Source organism: Bombina bombina, chromosome 6, assembly GCF_027579735.1.
Source record: "Bombina bombina isolate aBomBom1 chromosome 6, aBomBom1.pri, whole genome shotgun sequence".
In the NCBI taxonomy this organism is placed as follows: domain Eukaryota; kingdom Metazoa; phylum Chordata; class Amphibia; order Anura; family Bombinatoridae; genus Bombina; species Bombina bombina.
The window spans coordinates 888,121,960-888,149,564 of NC_069504.1; the positions used below are offsets into that span (position 1 = coordinate 888,121,960).

The following is a 27,605-nucleotide window of genomic DNA, read 5'->3' on the forward strand; positions in this document are numbered from 1 at the left end:
GCATACCTAGGTATGCTCATAAGCAGCAATGAATTACTGGGAGCAAGCTGCTGATTGGTGGTTCAACATATATGACTCTTGTCATTGGCTCATCAGATGTGTGCAGCTCGCTCCCAGTAGTGCATTGCAGCTCCTTCAGCAAAGGATACCAAAAAAATGAAGCATGTTTGATAATATAAGTAATCCCCTTTAATCTGTGTTACACAAGACACTGGTGGTTTTCTAAAAAGGTCTGGGGTTTGAATACTGGTGCACACGCACTCCCAGCATATGTGTGTATGCCACTGAAAAACAGTAATAACTTTTACTAAAAACCATTTACAACTCAAATGCACCCATGCACATTTCAATTTTGACCTTTCTATCCCTTTAAGAGAACGTAAAACTTCAAGTGCCATAATAGTTGAAAAACTGCATGCTCTAATTAGTTAATTAACGACTATTGACCTGCTCTACAGTGTGTTTATCCCCTGCAAAGTGATTAAACAGTAAACACACTGTAAAAATGCCAATTTGGACCCACAATGCACTGCTGGTCTCGAGTGGAACCCGCTGCTGATTGAATAACATGACTCAGATGTGCAACTAGTGCAGCTGATTGGATTAGCGCAGGTTTAACTCGGGACCACCAGTGCATTGTGTGTCCCGAGCAGCACTTCTACTGTGTGTTTAACCTCTTTGCAGGGGATAAGCACACTGTGGAGCAGGGTCAATAGTCATAAAATGGCATTCTCTAACAGATGACAGTATGTCATCTTTCAGCTATTATGCCCCTTTAAACAAAAATCCAGTTGTATTCTAAAGAGAATTTGTGATATATGAAAGATCTAGACATATTATTATAGAATAACCTGCTATGTTCTAATGTAGACATTACTTTATCATATAATTAAGATGTACAACAATCTTATACAGACAAACTCTCTCTATATTGGGACTGTTATATATATGTATATTTAAGTGTCTCACTCTTTCCAATGTAATTTCCTCATATTCCATTTCTGCTTCGGTGCCGTTTACCTGGAAGAAAAATAAATGATAGTAAATAAGCACAACAGACTTATAAAAAAGCTGGGTTCTGTCTGTCTGTATTCTGGGGTGGGGTGGGGGGTGGTGGGCAGGATTTTATGTCTGTTGGGGCAGGAGGGGCCCCTTTTGTTTAGGTCATTGCTTTACAAAGGGAGGGAGAGAGAGGGGACAATTCCACTTCTGTCACCGTCACAATATTAATTGTCTTTTCTTGTTACTCACATAGGCAGGTGCTTCCAATGTATCTGTATTTACAATCACAGGAGGAGAGCTGGCCTGGAAAACAAACAATATACTGATTAAAGCAGACAGTACTGAATATGGAGGTTTTTTTTATAAACCCTTCATAGAAACAGATTTATTTTTTCATGACCAACAAAAAACGGAAAAGCCACCAAATCTATTTCCCTCTAAAAAGCTTAAAAAGGAGAGTAAAGGCCCATTTATTTTCTTTTATGATTCACGTAGAACATACAATTTTAAACAACTTCAGGTAATCTCTTGTAAATCAGGTAATCTCTGATCTGGTAAGCTTCTGTCTTCCTTCAACCTCATCTACTATGTTACTTTGTTAGTTCTATTATCTGAGAATCCTTTGTTGAAAAGATACCTAGGTAAGGCTGAGAAGCAGCAATTCACTACTGGGTGGCTGTACATATATAACTATTGTCATTGGCTCACCAGATGTTCAGCTAGCTCCCAGTAGTGCAGAGCTGCTCCTTCAACAAATGGTACCAAGGGAATAAAGCAAATTTAAGAACATAAATTAATTGGAAAGTTGTTTAAAACTGTATGCTCTATCTGAATCATGAAAGAAAAAACTTTGGGGTTCATATCCTTTTAATGGATTTCAGGATTGTCTTAAACTTATTGCAGGTATTCTTGAATTCCCATAACACCTCTACTGGAAGTCTATTCCATAGATCAACAATGTTTTCTTTAAAGAGGTGCTTTGGTAAATCATTCCTGAACCTTGTAGTCTCCATCTTGAAACTGTAACCTTTAGTTCTGATGCTGCTATTTAATTTTACGGTGCCAGTAGCACATTGGTGCCTAGGTTTGTCAAGCCCTGTTATATACTTCTATTATCTAATCTGTTTTCTTAGTATCCTTCGTTAAAAAGCATACCTAGGTAGGCTCAGGAGTAGCAATGCACCACCAGGAGCTAGCTGATAATTGGTGGCCTCACATATATGCCTCTTGTAAGTAGTTCACTCAGTGTGTTCAGCTAGCTCCCAGCAGTGCACTGCTGCTCCTTCAACAAAGGATACCAAGAGAATTAAGTACATTTAATAATAGAAGTAAACTTGATTTTTTTAAAAAATTATATGCTCTCTGTAAATCATGAAATTTAAAAAAATGGTTTTCATGTCCCTTTAAATCCCTTAAAACACTTGAAGGGTTTCTTCAGTCTCACTCTTCCGGTACAGATAAATCAAAAGTTATAAACTGTGTCTCTATCTAGTACAGCAAGTTCCTGACTTGTACTAGGTCTCACGCAGTTCTGTAACTGCACTTTAATACAAAAAACATCTAACATTCCTGTAATGAAATTAATGTGTAGCACCACCTAGATTTTGGAATTCTGTCTGTACTAGAAGTAAAGTTGAGTCACTGCATCTTTACCTTGCGGCACCTGCTACTATTTTTGTTCAGATCCTCCACAAACGCAGCAGGGATCCATCTCTTCAGTGGGCACTACCTTTCCTGCAAACCATCCCACACGCAGCATCGTCACTGCGCTTTCATCATACTGAAACCTACTCTGTATTTCTATAAAGATGACCACACAGAGCGTTGTCATTGTAACCTTATTGGAATCTCCCTTAGATTCTTCATATCTCAGTTCTGTTGCTGCTGCGGTTTGATCTTATCTTGCAGCTTCACTTGCTAATTCTCACCATCTTCATTGTGTATATTTCTTATATAAACAAATCTATCACTGCCCATCCATTCTGACTCTATCCTTGTGCTATTGCTATAGTCCTGCTCTAACCCCCACCTACAGACTAGCACAGCACTGCCCCTGTTCCATTATACCTCCCTGCAGCCCTCTCTGCTAACCTTATTATCACACCCCACACACATGCAGAATTATCAGTGCTCCTTTATCTATCCCTGCAGTCCCTCTGCTAATCATCTAATGACTTCCCACACAAAAAGCTCTGTCACTGCTCCTCCATTCTGTCCTGAGCCCCTCTGCTACGCTGGTACTGCCTACCTACACAAACAACTCTGTCACTACCTCTCTATTCTGCCATACAGCTCTCTGCTATTCCTGTACTATACCCACATACACAGTATGAAGCTATTGAACACCCACGCCGCCTACACACATTATGTTTTTCGGAAACTCACCATAGACCCCAACATATAGGACTAATTCACCGGAATTATCTTTGTCATCACAGTGTAATTTTGTGTAATGTGTACTACTTACAAATAAATTATAATAAGCATAATAACTCATCACTATGTTAATTCACAAAGAAACCCAGAATACATCAACACCGGCCATCATATCACTATATATATATATATATATATATATATATATATATATACACACACACACATAAATATATATATATAAACACACAGATAAATACATATATACAGTGTATATATATATATATATAAAATCCACTCTCCTAAAACTGCTTGACTATGTATATTACAAGATACCTATAGACTGTGAGATTTTATGCATTTCTGAATATGCTATATATGTTAAAACACAAAGAAGCTGATACCGTGAATGTCTCAATATATCACACAATCACAATTATTAATTACATTGTATATATCCTAACACTCACGTATACTCAAACATGCACAAGTGTAGTGAACATACGCAGCATCCTTAAACAAACGCATACTGAAAAAATAACCCACACACATACATGGCAAACGCATCTTTACACAAGTACACAAAAGCATACACTTCTTACACCCACACATAATATACAGGTTCACAGCAACTACACACACAATAACATATTAATCCACTCACATAATTATTCATTCACTAACAATCACACACTCACCGACTGTCTCTGTTTCTTTGCTTTTCTGACGTTGCTGATAAAACGTCTCCCCATTTTTTTTGCGTACCAAACAGATACAAACATCTCTCCCCCCTATCTACTGAGGGAGAGGGGGGGGGGGAGAGGACAAGCAAAATGAAAAATATAGTGAAAGGGTTAAAAAAACAGAAAAGAAATAGAAAGAAATAAAGGAAGGAAGGAAGGATGAAAAAATTAAGGAATAAGGGAAATGTTAGGGAGGGTAAGTAAGGAGAAAAGATGGGAATAGGGAAAAAGGTGGGTGGGTAGATAGGAAAAGAAGGAGGTAAGCTAGGAGGGGTTGAAAGAATGAACAATATGGGATGTAAGTGGGCAGAGAGGGGACATATAGTAAAGAAAGGGAGGAAGATAAGGAAGGGAGGAGAGAGGTAAAGAAGGTATAAAAAAGAGGTGAGGGGGAGGTGAAGCCGGTAATGAGATTAATGAAAGAGGGAGGAGAGAGATAGGCAGGGAGTGATTGATAAAAGGAAGAAGAGACAGGTGGATACGTGAAGAGCAGATAATCAAGATACGGAAGCACAAACACAGCAAGAAAGACGCTATGAGGGTACGATGAGCAGAGATGCTTGTGTTGCTCTCTCCCAACAGGAAGGCAGCTTCTCTCTTCTACTCTCCTCTGTCACTCACGTGTTCCTGCTCTCCACATGCATATAATAGGGGTTAATAAGGGGATAAGCATCGCTGTGCAAACCCAGGGGTGGGGAGGGCAGGGGGGGATTTAGGGATGGGGGGGAAATGTCCTTTCCTCCGTCACAGAGCTCAGTACTAGGCTTCAGACAGGGAGAAACTATGCACAAGGAAGGAGGGAGGGAGAAGATTTGCTAAAGGGAGGGTACAGAGGTGGGACGAGAGGGAGAGAGGCAGATCGGGGGAGAGGAGTAATGATGAGGGGGAGATATAGAGATATGGATGTAGAGAATAGATAAAGGAGACCAGAATTAATAGTAAATAGAAAAACCAAGAAAAAAAGTGCAGACAGGGGAGAAAAGAGGAGATAAAAATGTGTAGGTAGTAAATGCTAGAAAGAAGCATTGAGAAGACGGTGGGGAGGGCAGGAGGGGGTGGAGAGAAAGGGTTCCATTGACACACAGAGCTTTCCAATCATTTAACCCCTCTGCAGCCAAATCATAGCAGATTATGGCTTTTATCCTTTTATTATAGATAAAACAATTTATAGCATCCTTCACTGCTAGAGAGGGCAGGCGACACTTTGTTATACTAAGCATGCAACCCTCTATTAAATAGTCAGTCTGCTGTATATCCATGTAGTATATTTACATTCTGAACCCTTCTGATACTTCACCTTTTTATTTACCATTTCATGTCAGCGCCCACTAAAGCTAACCTTATTAATGGGATATGAAACCCAAAAGTGTCTTTTGTGATTCAGGCAGAACATACAATTTAAGAAAAGTTTCCAATTGACTTCTATTATCAAATTTGCTCCATTCCAATGTTATTCCTTATTGAAGAGATACTTAGGTAGGTGTCTGGAACACTATATGGCAGGAAATTGTGCTGCCATCTAGTGCTCTTGTAATTGGATAACATTTCTGCAAAATTGCTGCTATATAGTGCTCCAGACACGTGCACACTCCTGAGCTTACGCACCTGCATTTCAAGGATACCAAGAGAACAAATAAATAATAGATAATAGAAGTAAAGTAGAAAGTTGTTTAAAATAGCACGCTCTATCTGAATCATGAAATAAAAAACTGTTTCATGTCCCTTTTACATGCTTACACAAGATGTAATACAAATATTTTAATGTAGGAAAACTCAAAACTTGTCTATTAGGGGTGCTGAAAATAATCACCTCTGCGATGCATCGAGATGTGGCTGTTAACGATGCTACATCAATTCAGTGCAGATCGGAATCGATTCAGGGTCAGTGATGCCATTGCGCAAGATCACGTGACCCGCCTCCGAGACTGACACCAGTTTAAAAGCCGATCAAAAAAAATCTAGAACTCAGTAAAGAATTTTGTAAGAACATTTTTAATAAGTGGTATTACATACAATAGCAAATCCTGCTAATGGCTCCTATAAAGTGCCGTATGTAATAACCAGTTCTGATTCACGCTTCTCAGCTTGGATGTCTTTTCTTACCGGTGTTCTGTAATATTTGCCTTCCTTGTTACGTTTTCCTACTTAACGCGTATGTCCAAACCTACATCTAGATCTTTTATATCCGCCATGTTTGTTTGAAACAGAGGCTGATGTTAAAATAGTGATCGGATGGTTATATTTGGTTGTTTTGAGTGCAGATGTCGCTGAAACATAAAACATTAAAAGATAAACACAAAATATTATCGGCTAGATTACGAGTTGTGCGTTAGGCTTAAAAAGCAGCGTTGGCTGGTCCTAACGCTTCTTTTTAATGCCCGCTGGTATTACGAGTCTGGCAGGTACAGGTGTACCGCTCACTTTTTTGGCCAGACTTGGAAATACCGCAAATCCACTTACGTAAATTGCGCATCCTCTTTTTTCAATGGGACTTGCATAGCGTCGGCATTGCGAGTCTGAAAAAAAGAGGTACACCCTCTCCTGTCAAGACTGGTACCGCATTTTAAAATCAGTAGTAAACTCTTAACTAAAGTGCTAAAAAGTACACTATTACCCATAAACTACCTATTAACCCGTAAACCGAGGCCCCCCACATCGCAAACACTAAAAGAAATTTTTTAACCCCTAATCTGCCGAACCGGACATCGCCGCCACTATAATAAATATATTAACCCCTAAACCGCTGCACTCCCGCATCGCAAACATTAGTTAAATATTATTAACCCCTAATCTGCCGTCCCTAACATTGACGCCACCTACCTACATTTATTAACCCCTAATCTGCCGCCCCCAACGTCGCCGCCACTATATTAAAGTTATTAACCCCTAAACCTAAGTCTAACCCTAACACCCCCTAACTTAAATATAATTAAAATAAATAAAATTACTATAATTAACTAAATTATTCCTATTTAAAACTAAATACTTACCTATAAAATAAACCCTAAGCTAGCTACAATATAACTAATAATTACATTGTATCTAGCTTAGGGTTTATTTTTATTTTACAGGCAAGTTTGTATTTATTTTAACTAGGTACAAAAGTTATTAGTTATTAACTATTTAATAACTACCTAGTTAAAATAAATACCAAAGTACCTGTAAAATAAAACCTAACCTAAGTTACAATTACACCTAACACTACACTACAACTAAATTATTTCCCTAAATTAAATACAATTAAATACAATTAAATTATCTAAAGTACAAAAAAAACAAAACACTAAATTACAGAAAATAATAAACAAATTACAAGATTTTTAAACTAATTACACCTAATCTAATCCCCCTAACAAAATAAAAAAGCCCCCCCAAAATAAAAAAGCCCTACCCTACACTAAGTTACAAATAGCCCTTAAAAGGGCCTTTTGCGGGGCACTGCCCCAAAGGAATCAGCTCTTTTACCTGTAAAAAAAAGTACAAATCCCCCCCAACATTTAAACCCACCACCCACACAACCAACCCTACTCTAAAACCCACCCACCAATACCCCATTAAAAATACCTAACACTAACCCCTTGAAGATCACCTTACCGGGCCGAAGTCCTCAACAAAGCCGGGAGAAGTCTTCATCCCAGCCGGGCTAAGTGGTCCTCCAGACGGGCAGAAGTCTTCATCCAGACGGCATCTTCTATCTTCATCCATCCGGCGCGGAGTGGGTCCATCTTCAAGACATCCGACGTGGAGCATCCTCTTCTGACGACGGCTAAGACTGAATGAAGGTTCCTTTAAATGACGTCATCCAAGATGGCGTCCCTTCAATTCCGATTGGCTAACAGAATTCTATCGGCCAATCGGAATTAAGGTAGAAAAAATCCTATTGGCTGATGCAATCAGCCAATAGGATTGAGCTCGCATTCTATTGGCTGATTGGAACAGCCAATAGAATGCGAGCTCAATTCTATTGGCTGATTGGATCAGCCAATATGATTGAAGTTCAATCCTATTGGCAGATTGGATCAGCCAATAGGATTTTTTCTACCTTAATTAAGTCCCAATCGGAATTGAAGGGATGCAGTCTTGGATGACGTCATTTAAAGGAACCTTCATTCAGTCTTAGCCGTCGTCAGAAGAGGATGCTCCGCATCTTGAAGATGGATGGATGAAGATAGAAGATGCCGTCTGGATGAAGACTTCTGCCCGTCTGGAGGACCACTTTGCCCGGCTTGGATGAAGACTTCTCCCGTCTTCGTTGAGGACTTTAGCCCGGTTGGATGAAGACTTCTCCCGGTAAGGTGATCTTCAAAGGATTAGTGTTAGGTTTTTTTAAGGGGGTATTGGGTGGGTTTTAGAGTAGGGTTGGTTGTGTGGGTGGTGGGTTTTAATGTTGGGGGGGGGATTTGTACTTTTTTTTTTTTACAGGTAAAAGAGCTGATTACTTTGGGGCAATGCCCCGCAAAAGGCCCTTTTAAGGGCTATTTGTAATTTAGTGCAGGGTAGGGCTATTTTTATTTTGGGGGGGGCTTTTTTATTTTGTTAGGGGGATTAGATTAGGTGTAATTAGTTTAAAAATCTTGTAATTTGTTTATTATTTTCTGTAATTTAGTGTTTTGTTTTTTTTGTACTTTAGATAATATAATTTAACTGTATTTAATTGTATTTAATTTAGGGAAATAATTTAATTGTAGTGTAGTGTTAGGTGTAATTGTAACTTAGGTTAGGTTTAATTTTACAGGTACTTTTGTATTTATTTTAACTAGGTAGTTAGTAAATAGTTAATAACTATTTAATAACTATTGTACCTAGTTAAAATAAATACAAACTTGTCTGTAAAATAACAATAAACCCTAAGCTAGATACAATGTAACTATTAGTTATATTGTAGCTAGCTTAAGGTTTATTTTATAGGTAAGTATTTAGTTTTAAATAGGAATAATTTAGTTAATTATAGTAATTTTATTTATATTTATTTTAATTATATTTAATTTAGGGGGTATTAGGGTTAGGAATGAGGAAACTTTAATATAGTGGCGGCGACGTTGGGGGCGGCAGATTAGGGGTTAATAAATGTAGGTAGGTGGCGTCGATGTTAGGGCCGGCAGATTAGGGGTTAATAATATTTAACTAATGTTTGTGAGGCGGGAGTGCGGCGGTTTAGGGGTTAATATGTTTATTATAGTGGTGGCGACGTTGGGGGCAGCAGATTAGGGGTTAATAAATGTAGGTAGGTGGCGGCGACATTGCAGGCGGCAGATTAGGGGTTTATAAATATAATGTAGGTGTCAGCGATGTTGGGGGCAGCAGATAAGGGGTTCATAAGTATAATGTAGGTGGCGGCGGTGTCCGGAGCGGCAGATTAGGGGTTAATAATATAATGTAGGTTGCGGCGATGTCAGGGGCGGCAGATTAGGGGTTAATAAGTGTAAGATTAGGGGTGTTTAGACTCGGGGTTCATGTTAGGGTGTTAGGTGTAGACATAAAATGTATTTCCCCAAAGGAATCAATCGGGCTGTGTTAAGGAGTTTTACGCTGCTTTTTTGGCAGGTTAGACTTTTTTCAGCCGGCTCTCCCCTTTGATTCCTATGGGGAAATCGTGCACGAGCACGTTACACCAGCTCACCGCTAACGTAATCAGCGCTGGTATTGGAGTGCAGTAAGGAGCAAAATTTTGCTCAACGCTCACTTCTTGTCTGGGTTGTAAAAACCCGTAATACCAGCGCTGTCTGTAAGTGAACGGTGAGCATAAACTGCTTGTTAGCACCGCACAGCCTCTAACGCAAAACTCGTAATCTAGGTGTATGTATGTTATTAGCTTGTGATAATAGCATTACATTTTATAAATTTATTTTTCAGGCTAGAGATATGTTTCAATTATTTGTTCTTACATAGCCTGAAAAATACATTTATAAAATTAACACTATCATCACAAGCTAATACTATACATAATATTTTGTGTTTATGTTTTAATTTTTTATGTTTCAGCGAGATCTGCACTCAAAACAGTCAAATATAACCATCCGATCATTATTTTAACATCAGCCTCCATTTGAAACAGTTAAATATGCTAACAAATGGCTGCTTTACCTCTATTTAAACACTCAAATATGGGCAGAAATAGTGATGCATCGCAGAATCGAATCGTTGACACGATAATCGTCAACGAATTGAATCGTGAGACTAGTGAAGATGCGCACCCCCGTATATAAAAGAGCAACAGTTCAACAATTAAGTAAAATCTGTTTTACATGGACATGAAACCCAATGATTTAGATAGAACATGCATTTTTTTTCCAAATTATTTCTATTATGGAATTTGCTTCATTCTTTTGGTATCCAGGCTAAGAAGCAGTAATGCAGTAATTGGAGCTAGCTGGTGATTGGTGGCTGCACATATATATGCCTCCTGTCATTGGCTCACCTGATCTTTTAGTAAGCTTCAACAAAAGAATACAAAAAGAATGAAGAAAATTTGATAATAGAAGTAAATTGGAAAGTTGTTTAAAACTGAATGCTCTTTCTGAATCACTCAGAGGCAGAACTTTTTTTCACTTTCTGCGATTACATTTTTGTAGTCCAAATTTTTTTGTATATCATTTTGAAATTAAATGCAATTTTAATTTAGGCTGTTATACTAAAGCACCAGCTCAATTGCAATATACTGATTAACTGGAGAATAAAGCAAACTTTGCAGTGCTACCCGTATTTGAGTGTTTTGCAGTGGCTGCACAGTCGGCCAGATTACGAGTCTTGCGTTATGAGGGGTGCGGTACTAACTTGCACGTTATTGTCACCGTTCACATACCTACAGCGCTGGTATTACAGGTTTTTACAAACCCGGCGTTAAAAGGCAAGAAGTGAGCATAGAGCAAAATTGAGCTCCATACCGCACTCCAATACCAGCGCTGCTTAAGTCAGCGGTGAGCTGGTTGTACGTGCTCGTGCACGATTTCCCCATAGACATCAATGGGGAGAGCTGGCTGAGAAAAAGTCTAAAACCTGCAATAAAGCAGCGTAAAGCTTCGTAACGCAGCCCCATTGATTCCTATGGGGAAACTGAATTTATGTTTACACCTAACACCCTAACATGAACCCCGAGTCTAAACACCCCTAATTTTACACTTATTAACCCCTAATCTGCCGTCCCCGACATCGCCGACACCTACATTATACTTATTAACCCCTAATCTGCCACTCCGGACATAGCCGCCACTATAATAAACATATTAACCCCTAAACCGCCGCACTCCCACCTCGCAAACACTAGTTTAAAAGTATTAACCCCTAATCTGCTGTCCCTAACATCGCCGCCACCTACCTACATTTATTAACCCCTAATCTGCCGTCCCCAACGTCGCCGCCACTATACTAAATTTATTAACCCCTAAACCTAACTCTAACCCTAACCCTAACACCCCCTAACTTAAATATAATTAAAATAAATCTAAATAAAACTTACTATCATTTCCTAAATTATTCCTATTTAAAACTAAATACTTACCTATAAAATAAACCCTTAGCTAGCTACAATATAACTTATAGTTACATTGTGGCTAGCTTAGGGTTTATTTTTATTTTACAGGCAATTTTGCATTTTTTTAACTAGGTAGAATAGTTACTAAATAGTTATTAACTATTTACTAACTACCTAGCAAAAATAAATACAAATTTACCTTTTAAATAAAACATAACCTAAGTTACACTAACACCTAACACTACACTACAATTAAATAAATTACCTAAATTAAATACAATTAAATAAATTAAATACAATTAGCTAAATTACAAAAAAAACCACTAAATTACAGAAAATAAAAAACAAATTGCAAGATATTTAAACTAATTATCTAATAGCCCTATCAAAATAAAAAAGCCCACCCCAAAATAAAAAAAACCCTAGCCTAAACTACCAATAGCCCTTAAAAGGGCCTTTTGCGGGGCATTGCCCCAAAGAAATCAGCTATTTTACCTGAAAAAAAAAAATACAAACAACCCCCCCAACAGTAAAACCCACCACCCACACAACCAACTCCCCAAATAAAACCCTAACTAAACAAACCTAAGCTGCCCATTGTCCTGAAAAGGGCATATGGATGGGCATTGTCCTTAAAAGGGCATTTAGCTCTATTGCTGCCCAAAGCCCTAACCTAAAAATAAAACCCACCCAATAAACCCTTAAAAAAGCCTAACACTAACCCCTGAAGATCCACTTACAGTTTTGAAGATCCGACATCCATCCTCAACGAAGCCGGGAGAAGTCCTCAATGAAGCCGGGAGAAGTCTTCATCCAAGCCGGGAGAAGTGGTCCTCCAGACGGGCAGAAGTCTTCATCCAGACGGCATCTTCTATCTTCATCCATCCGGCGCGGAGCGGGTCCATCTTCAAGACATCCGACGTGAAGCATCCTCTTCTTCCGACGACTACCCGATGAATGAAGGTTCCTTTAAGTGATGTAATCCAAGATGGCGTCCCTTAGATTCCTATTGGCTGATAGAATTCTATCAACCAATCTGAATTAAGGTTGAAAAAATCCTATTGGCTGATGCAATCAGTCAATAGGATTGAGCTCGCATTCTATTGGCTGTTCCAATCAGCTTAACGCTGCTTTTTTACTCATAACGCAAGACTCGTAATCTAGCCGAGTGTTAAGGAAAATTTACACAATGCAGCCTGAGCAAAGTGCTGTTTAAAGAAAACACCCTGTTGTGGAGCAGCACTGCATAGCAAAAGTGCTAGCCGTTCCCTCATGTGTCCAATTCTTTCTGCAGACATGCTGCATTTTCTGCGATGACATCTCAGATCACAACATGTTCTGCCTTGGGGCTGATTCATGAAAAAAAATTGGGTTTCATGTCACTTTCAATTTAAAGTGAAACAAGAAGCGCATGATTGTGTACAACTGATTTCCAGGACTCTGCTGCTTATTGGTTGATAGGGGCAGCTCACATAGAAAATACTAATTTTATGCAGAACAATGATATCTATTATTTAAAAAGCACTGTAATATATTGTAAACCTTATTATAGATAGTAACATGAACTTTTTTGAATATTATGTCCCTCTAATTGATCACATATACAGTACCATGAATAAAGAAAGGGTTCAACCACCAGACAATTACTCCTTATCCCTGCTCTGCCCAGTGACATGCTGATGCATGTACTCTAAATATGCAATAAATCTGCATAACATTAATCATCTTCACTAGTTAATTAACCAGCTTACAGCAAAATGTCCAAACACCACAACTTTAATATATATATTTTTTTCCTGCAATAGCTTTGGAGAGCGTTATTGTGTTAGTTCATTTTCAGCCAAAGCTTTTTATTTAGTTCTGTTTCACTCACTGCCCAAGAGGGCCATGCAGAGCATTGCTTGAATTACAGCTTTATCATAGGAGCCCTGCAGAACATTGCTCCCTTGAGACACAGCATGAAAGAGAACAAAAAGCAGTTCATTAACCCATTTAAAATCAAAGAAATGCATGACAGTACTGTAATAGCTCTTTTCTTTTAATGTATCTTTTGTCAGATTTCTACAGAACACCGGCCCTATAACCCCTTGATTGCCATTAAAATCACTACATATATTGGAAGCCCTGAATGTTGTGTCAAACATTAACCACCTCCCTACCAAGATGTTGCAATTTGTTTTGGCTCTTATGAAAGAGGGCATTGGAAAAAAAAAAATTAAGGTAACATTTTGAATTTCAGCAGCATTTACAAGACTTATTCAGGTAAACATACTTTTAACATTTTTAAAAGCTGCTCTTTCATATGAATGGTATCATTCTTAAAGGGACATTAAACACTAAATACATGCTAGATAGAATGATGCATTCAAAGAAAAGATTAGTCCATGACTAACATTTAGATGTATTTTTTAAAGTTTCATTAGTTGTTTAAAAAGTGACAAAATAAGTGTAAAGTTTTAGTGTCTATAAAACACTGGGAGCTGCCATGTTGTAACTTGTGTTACCTTCTCTGCTGTGGCCAATTAGGGTCAGTTATAAATAGGTCACTAGAGTGTGCAGCCAATGGTTGTGCTGGATTTAACAGTGTTCTGCACTTCCATTTCTAACAGGAACTGAAAAGCTCACAATTTCAGAATGGAATTACAGGCAAAGAGGACAAAATAAATAATGAAAGTATATTGCAGAGTTGTTTTATTATATACAATTTATCATTTTATATTACCATCTCAAAATGTTTAATGTCCCTTTAATAAAAATGACACTTTATACGCTCTGCAGATTTCCTTTACCCTATTGTCTTGTATATATCAGCATCTCATCTTGTACTCTACTGCATTTCTTAAAGGGATAGTTTACTCATGCAAGTAGCTAAGTATTCATTGTAATTTATAGGGACATGACATTTTTCTTTCATGATTCAAATAGATTATACGCTTTTAAACAACTTTCCAATCTACTTCTATTATCAATGTGGCTTCATTCTCTTGGTATCTTTTAATGAAGAAGCAGCAATGCACTCCTGAGAGCTAGCTGAACACATATGTGAGACAAGCTCCTAAACCTATCTATATATGCTTTTCAACAAAGTATGCCAAAAGAAAGAAGCAAATTACTGTATTTTTCGCTCCATAAGACACACTTTTCCCCCCTCAAAAGTAAGGGGAAATGTCTGTGCATCTTATGGAGCGAATGTGTGTGTGCCCTGGAGCCAAATCGCCAAGTGCAGGGGCAATGTTCCCTCTAGTAAGCGGCAGCGCATTGATTTGATTGACAGCACTAAAAAATTATTCCCGCGAAGACAACCTGTGCTGCACCCAACTCCGCCCACCTGGGAGGCACCTACACGCACCGAGCCCCGGAGTTGCTGAGAGAAGAGCTGGTCACAGTAAAGGCGGACATTTACTCCTTTGCAGTAACCCTGTGGCAGATGGTGACTGGCGAGATCCCATATTCTGGAGACCGTCAATGTGTGCTCTATGCAGTGGTGGCTTTTCACTTACGGCCCAGCACTTCAGTCTGTGACATGCAGAGGATTAGTGCCGGAGTTATACTCAGACTTTCTCATCAGTATGGTAAGGTTTTTTAGTGTTAGGTTCTTTTATTTTGGGGGGTTTGGTGGGTGGGGGGTTTTACTGTTAGGGGGGACTTTGTGTATTTTGTTGTAAAAGAGCTGATTATCTTGGGGCAATGCCCTGCAAAAAGCCCATTTAAGGGCTACTGGTAATTTATTCTTAGAGTATAATTTTTTTTAAATTTGGTAATTTTGTTTTTTATTTTATGTAATCTTAGATTTTTTTATTTTATGTAATTGCAGCTTAAAGGGACAGTCTACACCAGAATTTTAATTTTGATTATACTGTCCCTTTAATTTATACTTATTTTTATTTTTAAAGTAGTGTTATTTTTTTTTATTTTAGTAACTTTAGTATTTTGTAATTTAGGTAATTTGGGTTCATTTAGGGGGTGTTAGGTTAGGTAGGGGGTGTTAGGTTAGGCATTAGGTTTATTGCGTCGTGGGCTTTGGCGGTTTAGGGGTTAATACTTTGATAGGTTTATTGCGTTGTGGGCTTTGGAGGTTTATGCGTTAATACTTTGATAGGTTTATTGCGTTGTGGGCTTTGGCGGTTTAGGGGGTTAATAATTTAGTTATTACTTGCGGTGTGGGTTTGATGGAGGATATAGGGGTTAATAGTTTAATTAGGCATATTGCGTTGTGGGGGGGTTGTTGGTTAAGTAGTTAATACATTTATTATTAGTTGTGAGAGGGGGGATTGCGGATATTGGGGTTTTACGTGTCGGGCTCATTTTTGGGAGGCGTGTTAGACTTTTACGGGAGATTAGATTTTAGAGTAGGGACTAACAAAGTTTTTGGGAGGTGTCAGAATGTGATGCCATCTTCTACTGCCAATACCCAGTCACCTGCAGACAAGACAGCTGGCAGCCATATTAGTAGACAAATGTATTGCACTTTTTTGTTTGCATTCAACAGCGACTGACTTTTATTTAACATTGGAATATTTCATGATAATTGTATCTGAATATTCGTAAGTAACCTTTCTAATATCTGTTTTAGTTTAAAGGTGTATTTAATGGGGCATTAAATACCTCTTGCTTTTGTGTAAGAATTGTGCTTTGTCCCACACTCCCTAAAGGCCAAAAAAAATCTGTAACCTAGGTTTTCAAAATGCTGCAAATTACCTAAACCAGGTATTTGATTTGCAGCTTACTGAATTGCTTTCTGGCTTTTAATTTCCTTTTAATGGTTAAGAAATTAATCAAAAGCTGCAAATTCTTATTGTTGAAATAAAATATATATATTTTTAGATGCTATTACATTAAATAAGATCAATTCGAATTCTTAAATGTTCATAAATATAATCTATTTTGAGTTCTTCAAATATTTTGATTTTAAAAAATATTGTACTTCTGCATGTGTTTAGATATAGTTATTTAAAAGTCATTGATAATTTGTTAGCCTATAATACAATCACAGAATTAATTTTAGTTTTCAGTCCACCTTGTGATTTCGCTGATCCATAAAGGGATCTGGAGAACAGGCCTCAAACTGTGCCACATTGTCTTATTGTATAACGTCATGTATTCCTTAACCAGCCAAAGACCTGCAGATGAATTCTAGTACTTCCTAATCTGAAAATGAAATGCAAAGCATTACTTCCAGTACTTCCTAATCTGACAATGACCTGCAGAGCATCACTTCTAGTACTTCCTAATCTGACAATGACCAGCGGAGCATCACTCCCTAACCTGCTAGAGACCTACAGAGCATCACTTCCTAACCTGCTAGAGACCTACAGAGCATCACTTCCTAACCTGCTAGAGACCTACAGAGCATCACTCCCTAACCTGCTAGAGACCTACAGAGCATCACTCCCTAACCTGCTAGAGACCTACAGAGCATCACTTCCTAACCTGCTAGAGACCTACAGAGCATCACTTCCTAACCTGCTAGAGACCTACAGAGCATCACTTCCTAACCTGCTAGAGACCTACAGAGTATCACTTCCTAACCTGCTAGAGACCTACAGAGCATCAATTCTAGTACTTAATAATCTGACAATGACCTGCAGAGCATTACTTCCAGTACTTCCTAATCTGACAATGACCTGCAGAGCATCACTTCTAGTACTTCCTAATCTGACAATGACCAGCGGAGCATCACTCCCTAACCTGCTAGAGACCTACAGAGCATCACTTCCTAACCTGCTAGAGACCTACAGAGCATCACTTCCTAACCTGCTAGAGACCTACAGAGCATCACTCCCTAACCTGCTAGAGACCTACAGAGCATCACTTCCTAACCTGCTAGAGACCTACAGAGCATCACTTCCTAACCTGCTAGAGACCTACAGAGCATCACTTCCTAACCTGCTAGAGACCTACAGAGCATCACTTCCTAACCTGCTAGAGACCTACAGAGCATCACTTCCTAACCTGCTAGAGACCTACAGAGCATCACTTCCTAACCTGCTAGAGACCTACAGAGCATCACTTCCTAACCTGCTAGAGACCTACAGAGTATCACTTCCTAACCTGCTAGAGACCTACAGAGCATCAATTCTAGTACTTAATAATCTGACAATGACCTGCAGAGCATTACTTCCAGTACTTCCTAATCTGACAATGACCTGCAGAGCATCACTTCCAGTACTTCCTAATCTGACAATGACCTGCAGAGCATTACTTCCAGTACTTCCTAATCTGACAATGACCTGCAGAGCATTACTTCCAGTACTTCCTAATCTGACAATGACCTGCAGAGCATCACTTCCAGTACTTCCTAATCTGACAATGACCTGCAGAGCATCACTTCTAGTACTTCCTAATCTGACAATGACCTGCAGAGCATTACTTCCAGTACTTCCTAATCTGACAATGACCTGCAGAGCATTACTTCCAGTACTTCCTAATCTGACAATGACCTGCAAAGCATCACTTTCTAACCTGCTAGAGACCTACAGAGCATCACTTTCTAACTTGCTAGAGACCTACAGAGCATCACTTCCTAACCTGCTAGAGACCTACAAAGGCTTGCTTCCTAATCTGCGCGATACCTACAGAGCATCACTTCCTAACCTGCTAGAGACCTGCAGAGCATCACTTCCTAACCTGCCAGAGACCTGCAGAGCATCACTTCCTAACCTGCCAAAGATCTGCAGAGCATCACTTCTTAACCTGCCAGAGAACTGCAGAGGATCACTTCCTGAACCCTGCTAGAGACCTACAAAGGATCACTTTCTAACTTGCCAGATACAGTACCTGCAGAAAGAAGATCACTTCCTAACCCGCCTGAGACCTACAAAGCATCACTATCTAATCTGCCAGAGATCTACAGAGGATCAATTCCTAATCTGCAAGAGACCTACAGAGGATCACTTCCTAACCTGCCAGAGACCTACAGAGGATCACTTCCTAACCTGCCAGAGACCTTCAGAGGATTACTTCCTAACCTGCCAGAGACCTACAGAGGATCACTTCCTAACCTGCCAGAGACCTACAAAGGATCACTACCAAATCTGCCAGAGACCTACAGAGGATCACTTCCTAACCTGCCAGAGACCTACAAAGGATCACTACCTAATCTGCCAGAGACCTACAGAGGATCACTTCCTAACCTGCCAGAGACCTTCAGAGGATTACTTCCTAACCTGCCAGAGACCTACAAAGGATCACTACCTAATCTGCCAGAGACCTACAGAGGATCACTTCCTAACCTGCCAGAGACCTAAAAAGGATCACTTCCTAACCTGCCAGAGACCTACAAAGGATCACTACCAAATCTGCCAGAGACCTACAGAGGATCACTTCCTAACCTGCCAGAGACCTTCAGAGGATCACTTCCTAATCTGCCAGAGACCTACACAGGATCACTTCCTAACCTGCCAGAGACCTTCAAAGGATTACTTCCTAACCGGCCAGAGACCTACAAAGGATCACTTCCTAGCCTGCCAGAGACCTACAAAGGATCACTACCTAATCTGCCAGAGACCTACAGAGGATCACTTCCTAACCTGCCAGAGACCTTCAGAGGATCACTTCCTAAACTGCCTTAGACCTACAAAGGATCACTTCCTAATCTGCGCGAGACCTACAAAAGATAACTACCTAATCTGCGAGAGACCTACAAAAGATCACTACCTAATCTGCCAGAGACCTACATAGGATAACCTCTTAACCTGCCAGAGACCTACAGAGGATCACTCCCTAATCTGCCAGAAACCTACAGAGGATCATTTCCTGCACCACCTAACCTGCAAGAAGACATGATAAATAACTCCCTAACCTGCAATGATTCCATCATGCACCTCCAAAACCTATGAGAGACCTGCAAACCATTACCCCTTTACTTTGTTACATGCTAGACACAGAGCTGTCAAGTCACACTATTTAAAGTATATTCTCTAGATCATGCTCGGGATCAGTAAACTATGAGTGAGGATAAAATAAATAATGAGATTGTTCAAATATCTTTTTTTGTAACAAAGCTCTGAAATCTGTAACATTTGCATTAATTAGATCTAACACTTAGGGGCCGAATTATCATTGTGCGAGCGGACATGATCCAATATAGCAGATCATGTCCGCTGCACATCGATAAATGCAGACAGCATACGCTATCAGCATTTACCATTGCACCAGCAGTTCTTGTGGTGCAATGCCGCCCCCTGCAGATTTGCGGCCAATTGGGGGTGTCAATCAACCCGATCGAATTCGATCGGGTTGATTTCTGGCGATGTCTGTCCGCCGCCTCAGAGCAGACGGACAGGTTATGGAGCAGCGGTCTTTAGACGACTGATTCATAACTTGTGCTTCTGGCGAGCCTTCAGGCTCGCCGGAAACACGAGGCATCAAGCTCCATATGGAGCTTGATAAATATGCCCCTTAATGTGTTTCTCACACATTAAAATAACTGTAGTATGGAAATAGTTAACTGACCTTTAATAAAATCTATTCTGTATACAAAATTACTAAATTTTCTAAAAAGTCAACTAAAAGGGATGTTAAACAATATTTTTTATTGTTGTAATAAAAAAGCACTAAGCAGTTGCTGATACTTAATATAAATGCATTGCAATATGTATTATTAATTTATTAGCTTTTATTTATTTCTTTTTTTGCACTACATTTGTGCTTCCTGTCGGAGGAGGCTTTTTCAGGAAGGTTTATCTTAGCCTGATGTTATAAAACTTCAAGGTTAGTGAATTGACCAGATAACAGGGAGTCATATTTACTCATCATGCCCAGAACAGACAGAATAAAAACTTGCAAGAAACCAACGGCTAGATTACGAGTTGTGCGTTAAGGTAAAAAAGCAGCGTTAACAGGCCCTAACGCTGCTTTTTTACACTATTATGAGTCTTGCAGGTTTAGGGGCACCGCACACTTCTTTGGCCTTACCGCAAAACGACTTACGTAAACTTCGTAAAGTCTTTTTCTATGGGACTTCCATAGCGCCGGTATTACGAGTCTGTCCTGGGAGGCCAAAAAGTGAGCGGTACAGCCTCTACCTCCAAGATCCCTAACGCATTCTAAAGTCAGTAGTTAAGAGTTTTGTGGTACAACGCCGTAGCATAAAAATCATAACTAAAGTGCTAAAAAGTACACTAACACCCATAAGCTATAAAGTACAAAAAAAACCCACCAAATTACAGAAAATAATAAACAAATTACAAGATATTTAAACTAATTACATCTAATCTAATAGCCCTATCAAAATAAAAAAAAAGCCCCCCCAAAATAAAAAAAAACCCTAGCCTAAACTAAACTATCAATTGCCCTTAAAAAGGACCTTTTGCGGGGCATTGCCCAAAAGTAATTAGCTCTTTTACCTGTAAAAAAAAATTACAAACAACCCCCCTAACAGTAAAACCCACCACCCACACAACCAACCCCCCAAATAAAATACGAACTAAAAAAACCTAAGCTCCCCATTGCCCTGAAAAGGGCATTTGGATGGGCATTGCCCTTAAAAAAAACTAACACTAACCCCCTGAAGATCGACTTACAGTTCTGAAGACCGGACATCCATCCTCAAGGAAGCGGCAGAAGTCTTCATCCAACCGGGCCAAAGTCCTCAACGAAGCCGGGAGAAGTCTTCATCCAAGTCGGGCGAAGTGGTCCTCCAGATGGGCAGAAGTCTTCATCCAGACGGCATCTTCTATCTTCATCCATCCGATGCGGAGCGGGTCCATCTTCAAGACATCCAACGCGGAGCATCCTCTTCATCCAGAGTCTTCTTACTGAATGAAGGTACCTTTAAGTGACGTCATCCAAGATGACGTCCCTTAGATTCCGATTGGCTGATAGAATTCTATCAGCCAATCGGAATTAAGGTAGAAAAAATCCTATTGGCAATGGGGAGCTTAGGTTTTTTTAGTTAGTATTTTATTTGGGGGGTTGGTTGTGTGGGTGGTGGGTTTTACTGTTGGGGGGGTTGTTTGCATTTTTTTTTTACAGGTAAAAGAGCTGATTTCTTTGGGGCAATGCCCAGCAAAAGGCCCTTTTAAGGGCTATTGGTAGTTTAGGCTAGGGTTTTTTTTTTCATTTTGGGGGGGGGGGGGGGTTATTTTGATAGGGCTATTAGATTAGGTGTAATTAGTTTAAATATCTTGTAATTTGTTTATTATTTTCTGTTATTTAGTGTTTGTTTTTTGTACTTTAGCTAATTGTATGTAATTTATTTAATTGTATTTAATTTAGGTAAGTTATTTAATTGTAGTGTAGTGTTAGGTGTTAGTGTAACTCAGGTTAAGTTTTTTTACAGGTACTTTTGTATTTATTTTAGCTAGGTAGTTATTAAATAAATAATAACTATTTAAAGGGTCATTAAACCCAAAAATGTTCTTTCATGATTCAGGTAGATAATACAATTTTAAACATTCCAATTTACTTGTATTATCTAATTTGTTTCATTCTTTAGATATCCTTTGCTGAAGAAATAATAATGCACATGGGTGAGCCAATCACACGAGGCATCTATGTGCAGCCACCAATCAGCAGCTACTAAGCCTATCTAGATATGCTTTTCAGAAAAGGATATCAATAGAATGAAGCAACATAGATAATAGAAGTACATTACAAAACATTTTAAAATTGCATTCTCTTTTTAAATCATGAAAGAAAAAATTGAGTTTAATGTCCCTTTAATAACAATTCTACCTAGTTAAAATAAATACAAACCTGCCTGTAAAATAAAATTAAACCCTAAGATAGATACAATGTAACTATTAGTTATATTGTAGCTAGCTTAGGGTTTATTTTATAGGTAAGTATTTAGTTTTAAATAGGAATTATTTAGGTAATAATAGTAGGTTTTATTTAGATTTATTTTAATTATATTTAAGTTAGGGGGTGTTAGGGTTAGACTACATTTAGTATAGTGGCAGCGATATTGGGGGCGGCAGATTAGGGGTTAATAAATGTAGGAAGGTGGTGGCGATGTTAGGGACGGCAGATTAGGGGTTAATAATATTTAACTAATGTTTGCGAGGCGGGAGTACTGCGGTTTAGGGGTTAATATGTTTACTATAGTGACGGCGACGTTGGGGGCGGCAGATTAGGGGTTAATAAGTGTAGTTAGGTTGCGGCGACATTGGGGGAGGGAGATTAGAGGTAAATAAATATAATGTAGGTGTCGGCGATGTTGGGGCAGCAGATTAGGGGTTCATAAGTATAATGTAGGTGGCGGCAATGTCCGGAGCGGCAGATTAGGGGTTAATAAGTATAATGTAGGTGGCGACGATGTCGGGGGCGGCAGATTAGGGGTTAATAAGTGTAAGATTAGGGGTGTTTAGACTCAGGGTTCATATTAGGGTGTTAGGTGTAAACATAAAATGTGTTTCCGCATAGGAATCAATGGGGCTGCGTTACTGAGTTTTACGCTGCTTTTTGGCAGGTGTTAGACTTTTTCTCAGCCGGCTCTCCCCATTGATGTCTATGGGGAAATCGTGCATGAGCACGTACGACCAGCTCACCGCTGACTTAAGCAGCGCTGGTATTGGAGTGCGGTAAGGAGCACAATTTTGCTCAACGCTCACTTCTTGTCTTTTAACGCCGGGTTTGTAAAAACCTGTAATACCAGCGCTGCAGGTAAGTGAGCAGTGAGAAAAAACTGCTTGTTAGCACCGCACAGCTCATAACGCAAGACTCATAATCTGGCCGCAAGTTAGTTATTTGCTGTGTTTTTACACAATCTGTTTCTTTTTATATTTTCTTTGATTTAACATATTTGTTTTTACCAAAGTAGCACTGTTTAATATCCCTTTAACAATGCAAAATAGATTGTATTTATGAAAACTACAACAAATCAGTACTTATTTGTGATTTTAAAATACACTTTCCAATTGACTTCTATTATGCAATTTACTGTATTCTCTTGCTATTCTTTGATGAAGGAGCAGCAATGCTCTACTTGAACACATTGTGTGAGCCAATGACAAGAAGCAAATCTGTGCAGGCATCATTTAGCAGCTAGCTCCCAGTAGTGCATTGTTGCTTCTGAGGTTAAGAATGCAGTTCAATAAGGATATCATGAAAAGAAAGAAAATTATATAAAAGAAGAAAATGTTCAGGTTTCTTGCCCCCTTAAAGAGCCATAGTAGTAAAAAAAAATAGCATTCTCTTAATTTGTTAAAGCAAGTAATTTTCGACCCTACTGTGTGTTTAACTCCCACAAAGGGGGAAACTGCTGCTGATCCAGTCAGCAGCTCTGTTTACACAACTGAGTCATTCGACTAGCGCTACTGTTTGGATCAGAAACAGTTTCCCGCTCAAGACTTGCAGTGCTCTGCGGGTCCCAACCTGTACTTCTACTGTGTGTTTAACCCTTTTGCGGTGGCTAAACATACTCATGCAGGATCAACAGTCTTTAAATTACATGCTCTAATCAATTACTGCATGTCATTTTTCAACTTTTACAGCCCATTAATATCTTAAGATACCTTAAAGGGATACTAAACACAATTTGTTTTCTTTCATGATTTAGATAAAAAAATGCAACTTTCTAATTTACTTCTATTATCAATTTTTCTTAGTTTTCTTGCTATTTTTATTTTAAAAAGCAGGAATGTAAAGCTTAGGAGCCAGCCCATTTTAGGTTTAGCACCCTGGGTAGCGCTTGCTTATTGGTGGCTACATTTAGCCACCAATAAGCAAGCGTAACCCAGGTACTGAACCAAAAATGGGCCACCTCCTAAGCTTTACATTCCTGCTTTTTAAATAAAGATAGCAAGAGAATGAAAAAAAATTGATAGGAGGAGAAAATTAGAAAGTTGATTAAAATTGCATTCTTTATCTAAATCTAAATTTATCTAAAAAATTGGGTTTAGTATCCCTTTAACTGTTACACACTTCTGATAGAAATATAGTAGTAAATACATAAACATTAAACATAATAGTAGCATGAATTCATACTGTTTTAAAACAAAAAACATAATTTATGCTTACCTGATAAATTCCTTTCTTCTGTTGTGTGATCAGTCCACGGGTCATCATTACTTCTGGGATATAACTCCTCCCCAACAGGAAATGCAAGAGGATTCACCCAGCAGAGCTGCATATAGCTCCTCCCCTCTACGTCAGTCCCAGTCATTCGACCAAGAATCAACGAGAAAGGAGTAACCAAGGGTGAAGTGGTGACTGAAGTATAATTTAAAAGATATTTACCTGCCTTAAAACAGGGCGGGCCGTGGACTGATCACACAACAGAAGAAAGGAATTTATCAGGTAAGCATAAATTATGTTTTCTTCTGTTATGTGTGATCAGTCCACGGGTCATCATTACTTCTGGGATACCAATACCAAAGCAAAAGTACACGGATGACGGGAGGGATAGGCAGGCTCATTATACAGAAGGAACCACTGCCTGAAGAACCTTTCTCCCAAAAATAGCCTCCGAAGAAGCAAAAGTGTCAAATTTGTAAAATTTGGAAAAAGTATGAAGCGAAGACCAAGTTGCAGCCTTGCAAATCTGTTCAACAGAGGCCTCTTTCTTAAAGGCCCAAGTGGAAGCCACAGCTCTAGTGGAGTGAGCTGTAATTCTTTCAGGAGGCTGCTGTCCAGCAGTCTCATAGGCTAAACGTATTATGCTACGAAGCCAAAAGGAGAGAGAGGTAGCAGAAGCTTTTTGACCTCTCCTCTGTCCAGAATAAACGACAAACAGGGAAGAAGTTTGGCGAAAATCTTTAGTTGCCTGCAAGTAGAACTTGAGGGCACGAACTACATCCAGATTGTGTAGAAGACGTTCCTTCTTTGAAGAAGGATTTGGACACAAGGATGGAACAACAATCTCTTGATTGATATTCCTGTTAGTGACTACCTTAGGTAAGAACCCAGGTTTAGTACGCAGAACTACCTTGTCTGAGTGAAAAATCAGATAAGGAGAATCACAATGTAAGGCTGATAACTCAGAGACTCTTCGAGCCGAGGAAATAGCCATTAAAAACAGAACTTTCCAAGATAACAATTTTATATCAATGGAATGAAGGGGTTCAAACGGAACACCCTGTAAAACGTTAAGAACTAAGTTTAAACTCCATGGCGGAGTAACAGCTTTAAACACAGGCTTGATTCTAGCTAAAGCCTGACAAAAGGCCTGGACGTCTGGATTTTCTGACAGACGCCTGTGTAACAAGATGGACAGAGCTGAAATCTGTCCCTTTAATGAACTAGCTGATAAACCCTTTTCTAAACCTTCTTGTAGAAAGGACAATATCCTAGCGATCCTAACCTTACTCCAGGAGTAACCTTTGGATTCGCACCAGTATAGGTATTTACGCCATATTTTATGGTAAATCCTTCTGGTAACAGGCTTCCTAGCCTGTATCAGGGTATCAATAACCGACTCAGAAAAACCACGTTTTGATAAAATCAAGCGTTCAATTTCCAAGCAGTCAGCTTCAGAGAAGTTAGATTTTGATGTTTGAATGGACCCTGTATCAGAAGGTCCTGTCTTAGAGGTAGAGACCAAGGCGGACAGGATGACATGTCCACTAGATCTGCATACCAAGTCCTGCGTGGCCATGCAGGCGCTATTAGAATCACTGATGCTCTCTCCTGTTTGATTTTGGCAATCAATCGAGGAAGCAGCGGGAAGGGTGGAAACACATAAGCCATCCCGAAGTTCCAAGGTGCTGTCAAAGCATCTATCAGAACCGCTCCCGGATCCCTGGATCTGGACCCGTAGTGAGGAAGTTTGGCGTTCTGGCGAGACGCCATGAGATCTATCTCTGGTTTGCCCCAACGTCGAAGTATTTGGGCAAAGACCTCCGGATGAAGTTCCCACTCCCCCGGATGAAAAGTCTGGCGACTCAAGAAATCCGCCTCCCAGTTCTCCACTCCCGGGATGTGGATTGCTGACAGGTGGCAAGAGTGAGACTCTGCCCAGCGAATTATCTTTGATACTTCCATCATTGCTAGGGAGCTTCTTGTCCCTCCCTGATGGTTGATGTAAGCTACAGTCGTGATGTTGTCCGACTGAAACCTGATGAACCCCCGAGTTGTTAATTGGGGCCAAGCCAGAAGGGCATTGAGAACTGCTCTCAATTCCAGGATGTTTATTGGAAGGAGACTCTCCTCCTGATTCCATAGTCCCTGAGCCTTCAGAGAATTCCAGACAGCGCCCCAACCTAGTAGGCTGGCGTCTGTTGTTACAATTGTCCAGTCTGGCCTGCTGAATGGCATCCCCCTGGACAGGTGTGGCCGATAAAGCCACCATAGAAGAGAATTTCTGGTCTCTTGATTCAGATTCAGAGTAGGGGACAAATCTGAGTAATCCCCATTCCACTGACTTAGCATGCACAATTGCAGCGGTCTGAGGTGTAGGCGTGCAAAAGGTACTATGTCCATTGCCGCTACCATTAAGCCGATCACCTCCATGCATTGAGCTACTGACGGGTGTTGAATGGAATGAAGGACACGGCATGCATTTTGAAGCTTTGTTAACCTGTCTTCTGTCAGGTAAATCTTCATTTCTACAGAATCTATAAGAGTCCCCAAGAATGGAACCCTTGTGAGAGGAAAAAGAGAACTCTTCTTTTCGTTCACTTTCCATCCATGCGACCTTAGAAATGCCAGAACTAACTCTGTATGAGACTTGGCAGTTTGAAAGCTTGAAGCTTGTATTAGAATGTCGTCTAGGTACGGAGCTACCGAAATCCCTCGCGGTCTTAGTACCGCCAGAAGGGCACCCAGAACCTTTGTGAAGATTCTTGGAGCCGTAGCCAATCCGAATGGAAGAGCTACAAACTGGTAGTGCCTGTCTAAGAAGGCAAACCTTAGATACCGGTGATGATCTTTGTGAATCGGTATGTGAAGGTAAGCATCTTTTAAATCCACTGTGGTCATGTACTGACCCTTTTGGATCATGGGTAAGATTGTCCGAATAGTTTCCATTTTGAACGATGGAACTCTTAGGAATTTGTTTAGAATCTTTAAATCTAAGATTGGCCTGAAAGTTCCCTCTTTTTTGGGAACCACAAACAGGTTTGAGTAGAACC

At 39.6% G+C, this 27,605-nt stretch overlaps 1 protein-coding gene across 1 annotated transcript in view; it reads right to left on the bottom strand.

Moving 5' to 3' along the window:
- The window catches only part of DLG4 (discs large MAGUK scaffold protein 4), a 403,179-nt gene that overhangs the window by 112,825 nt on the left and 262,749 nt on the right, over window positions 1-27,605 (bottom strand). Inside the window, exons 3-4 of the mRNA XM_053718431.1 lie at window positions 1,252-1,305; window positions 970-1,020 (exon numbers count right to left, since the gene is read on the bottom strand). Of these exons, the coding sequence (XP_053574406.1) occupies window positions 970-1,020; window positions 1,252-1,305 (105 nt within the window). The remainder of the gene's footprint in view (window positions 1-969; window positions 1,021-1,251; window positions 1,306-27,605) is intronic.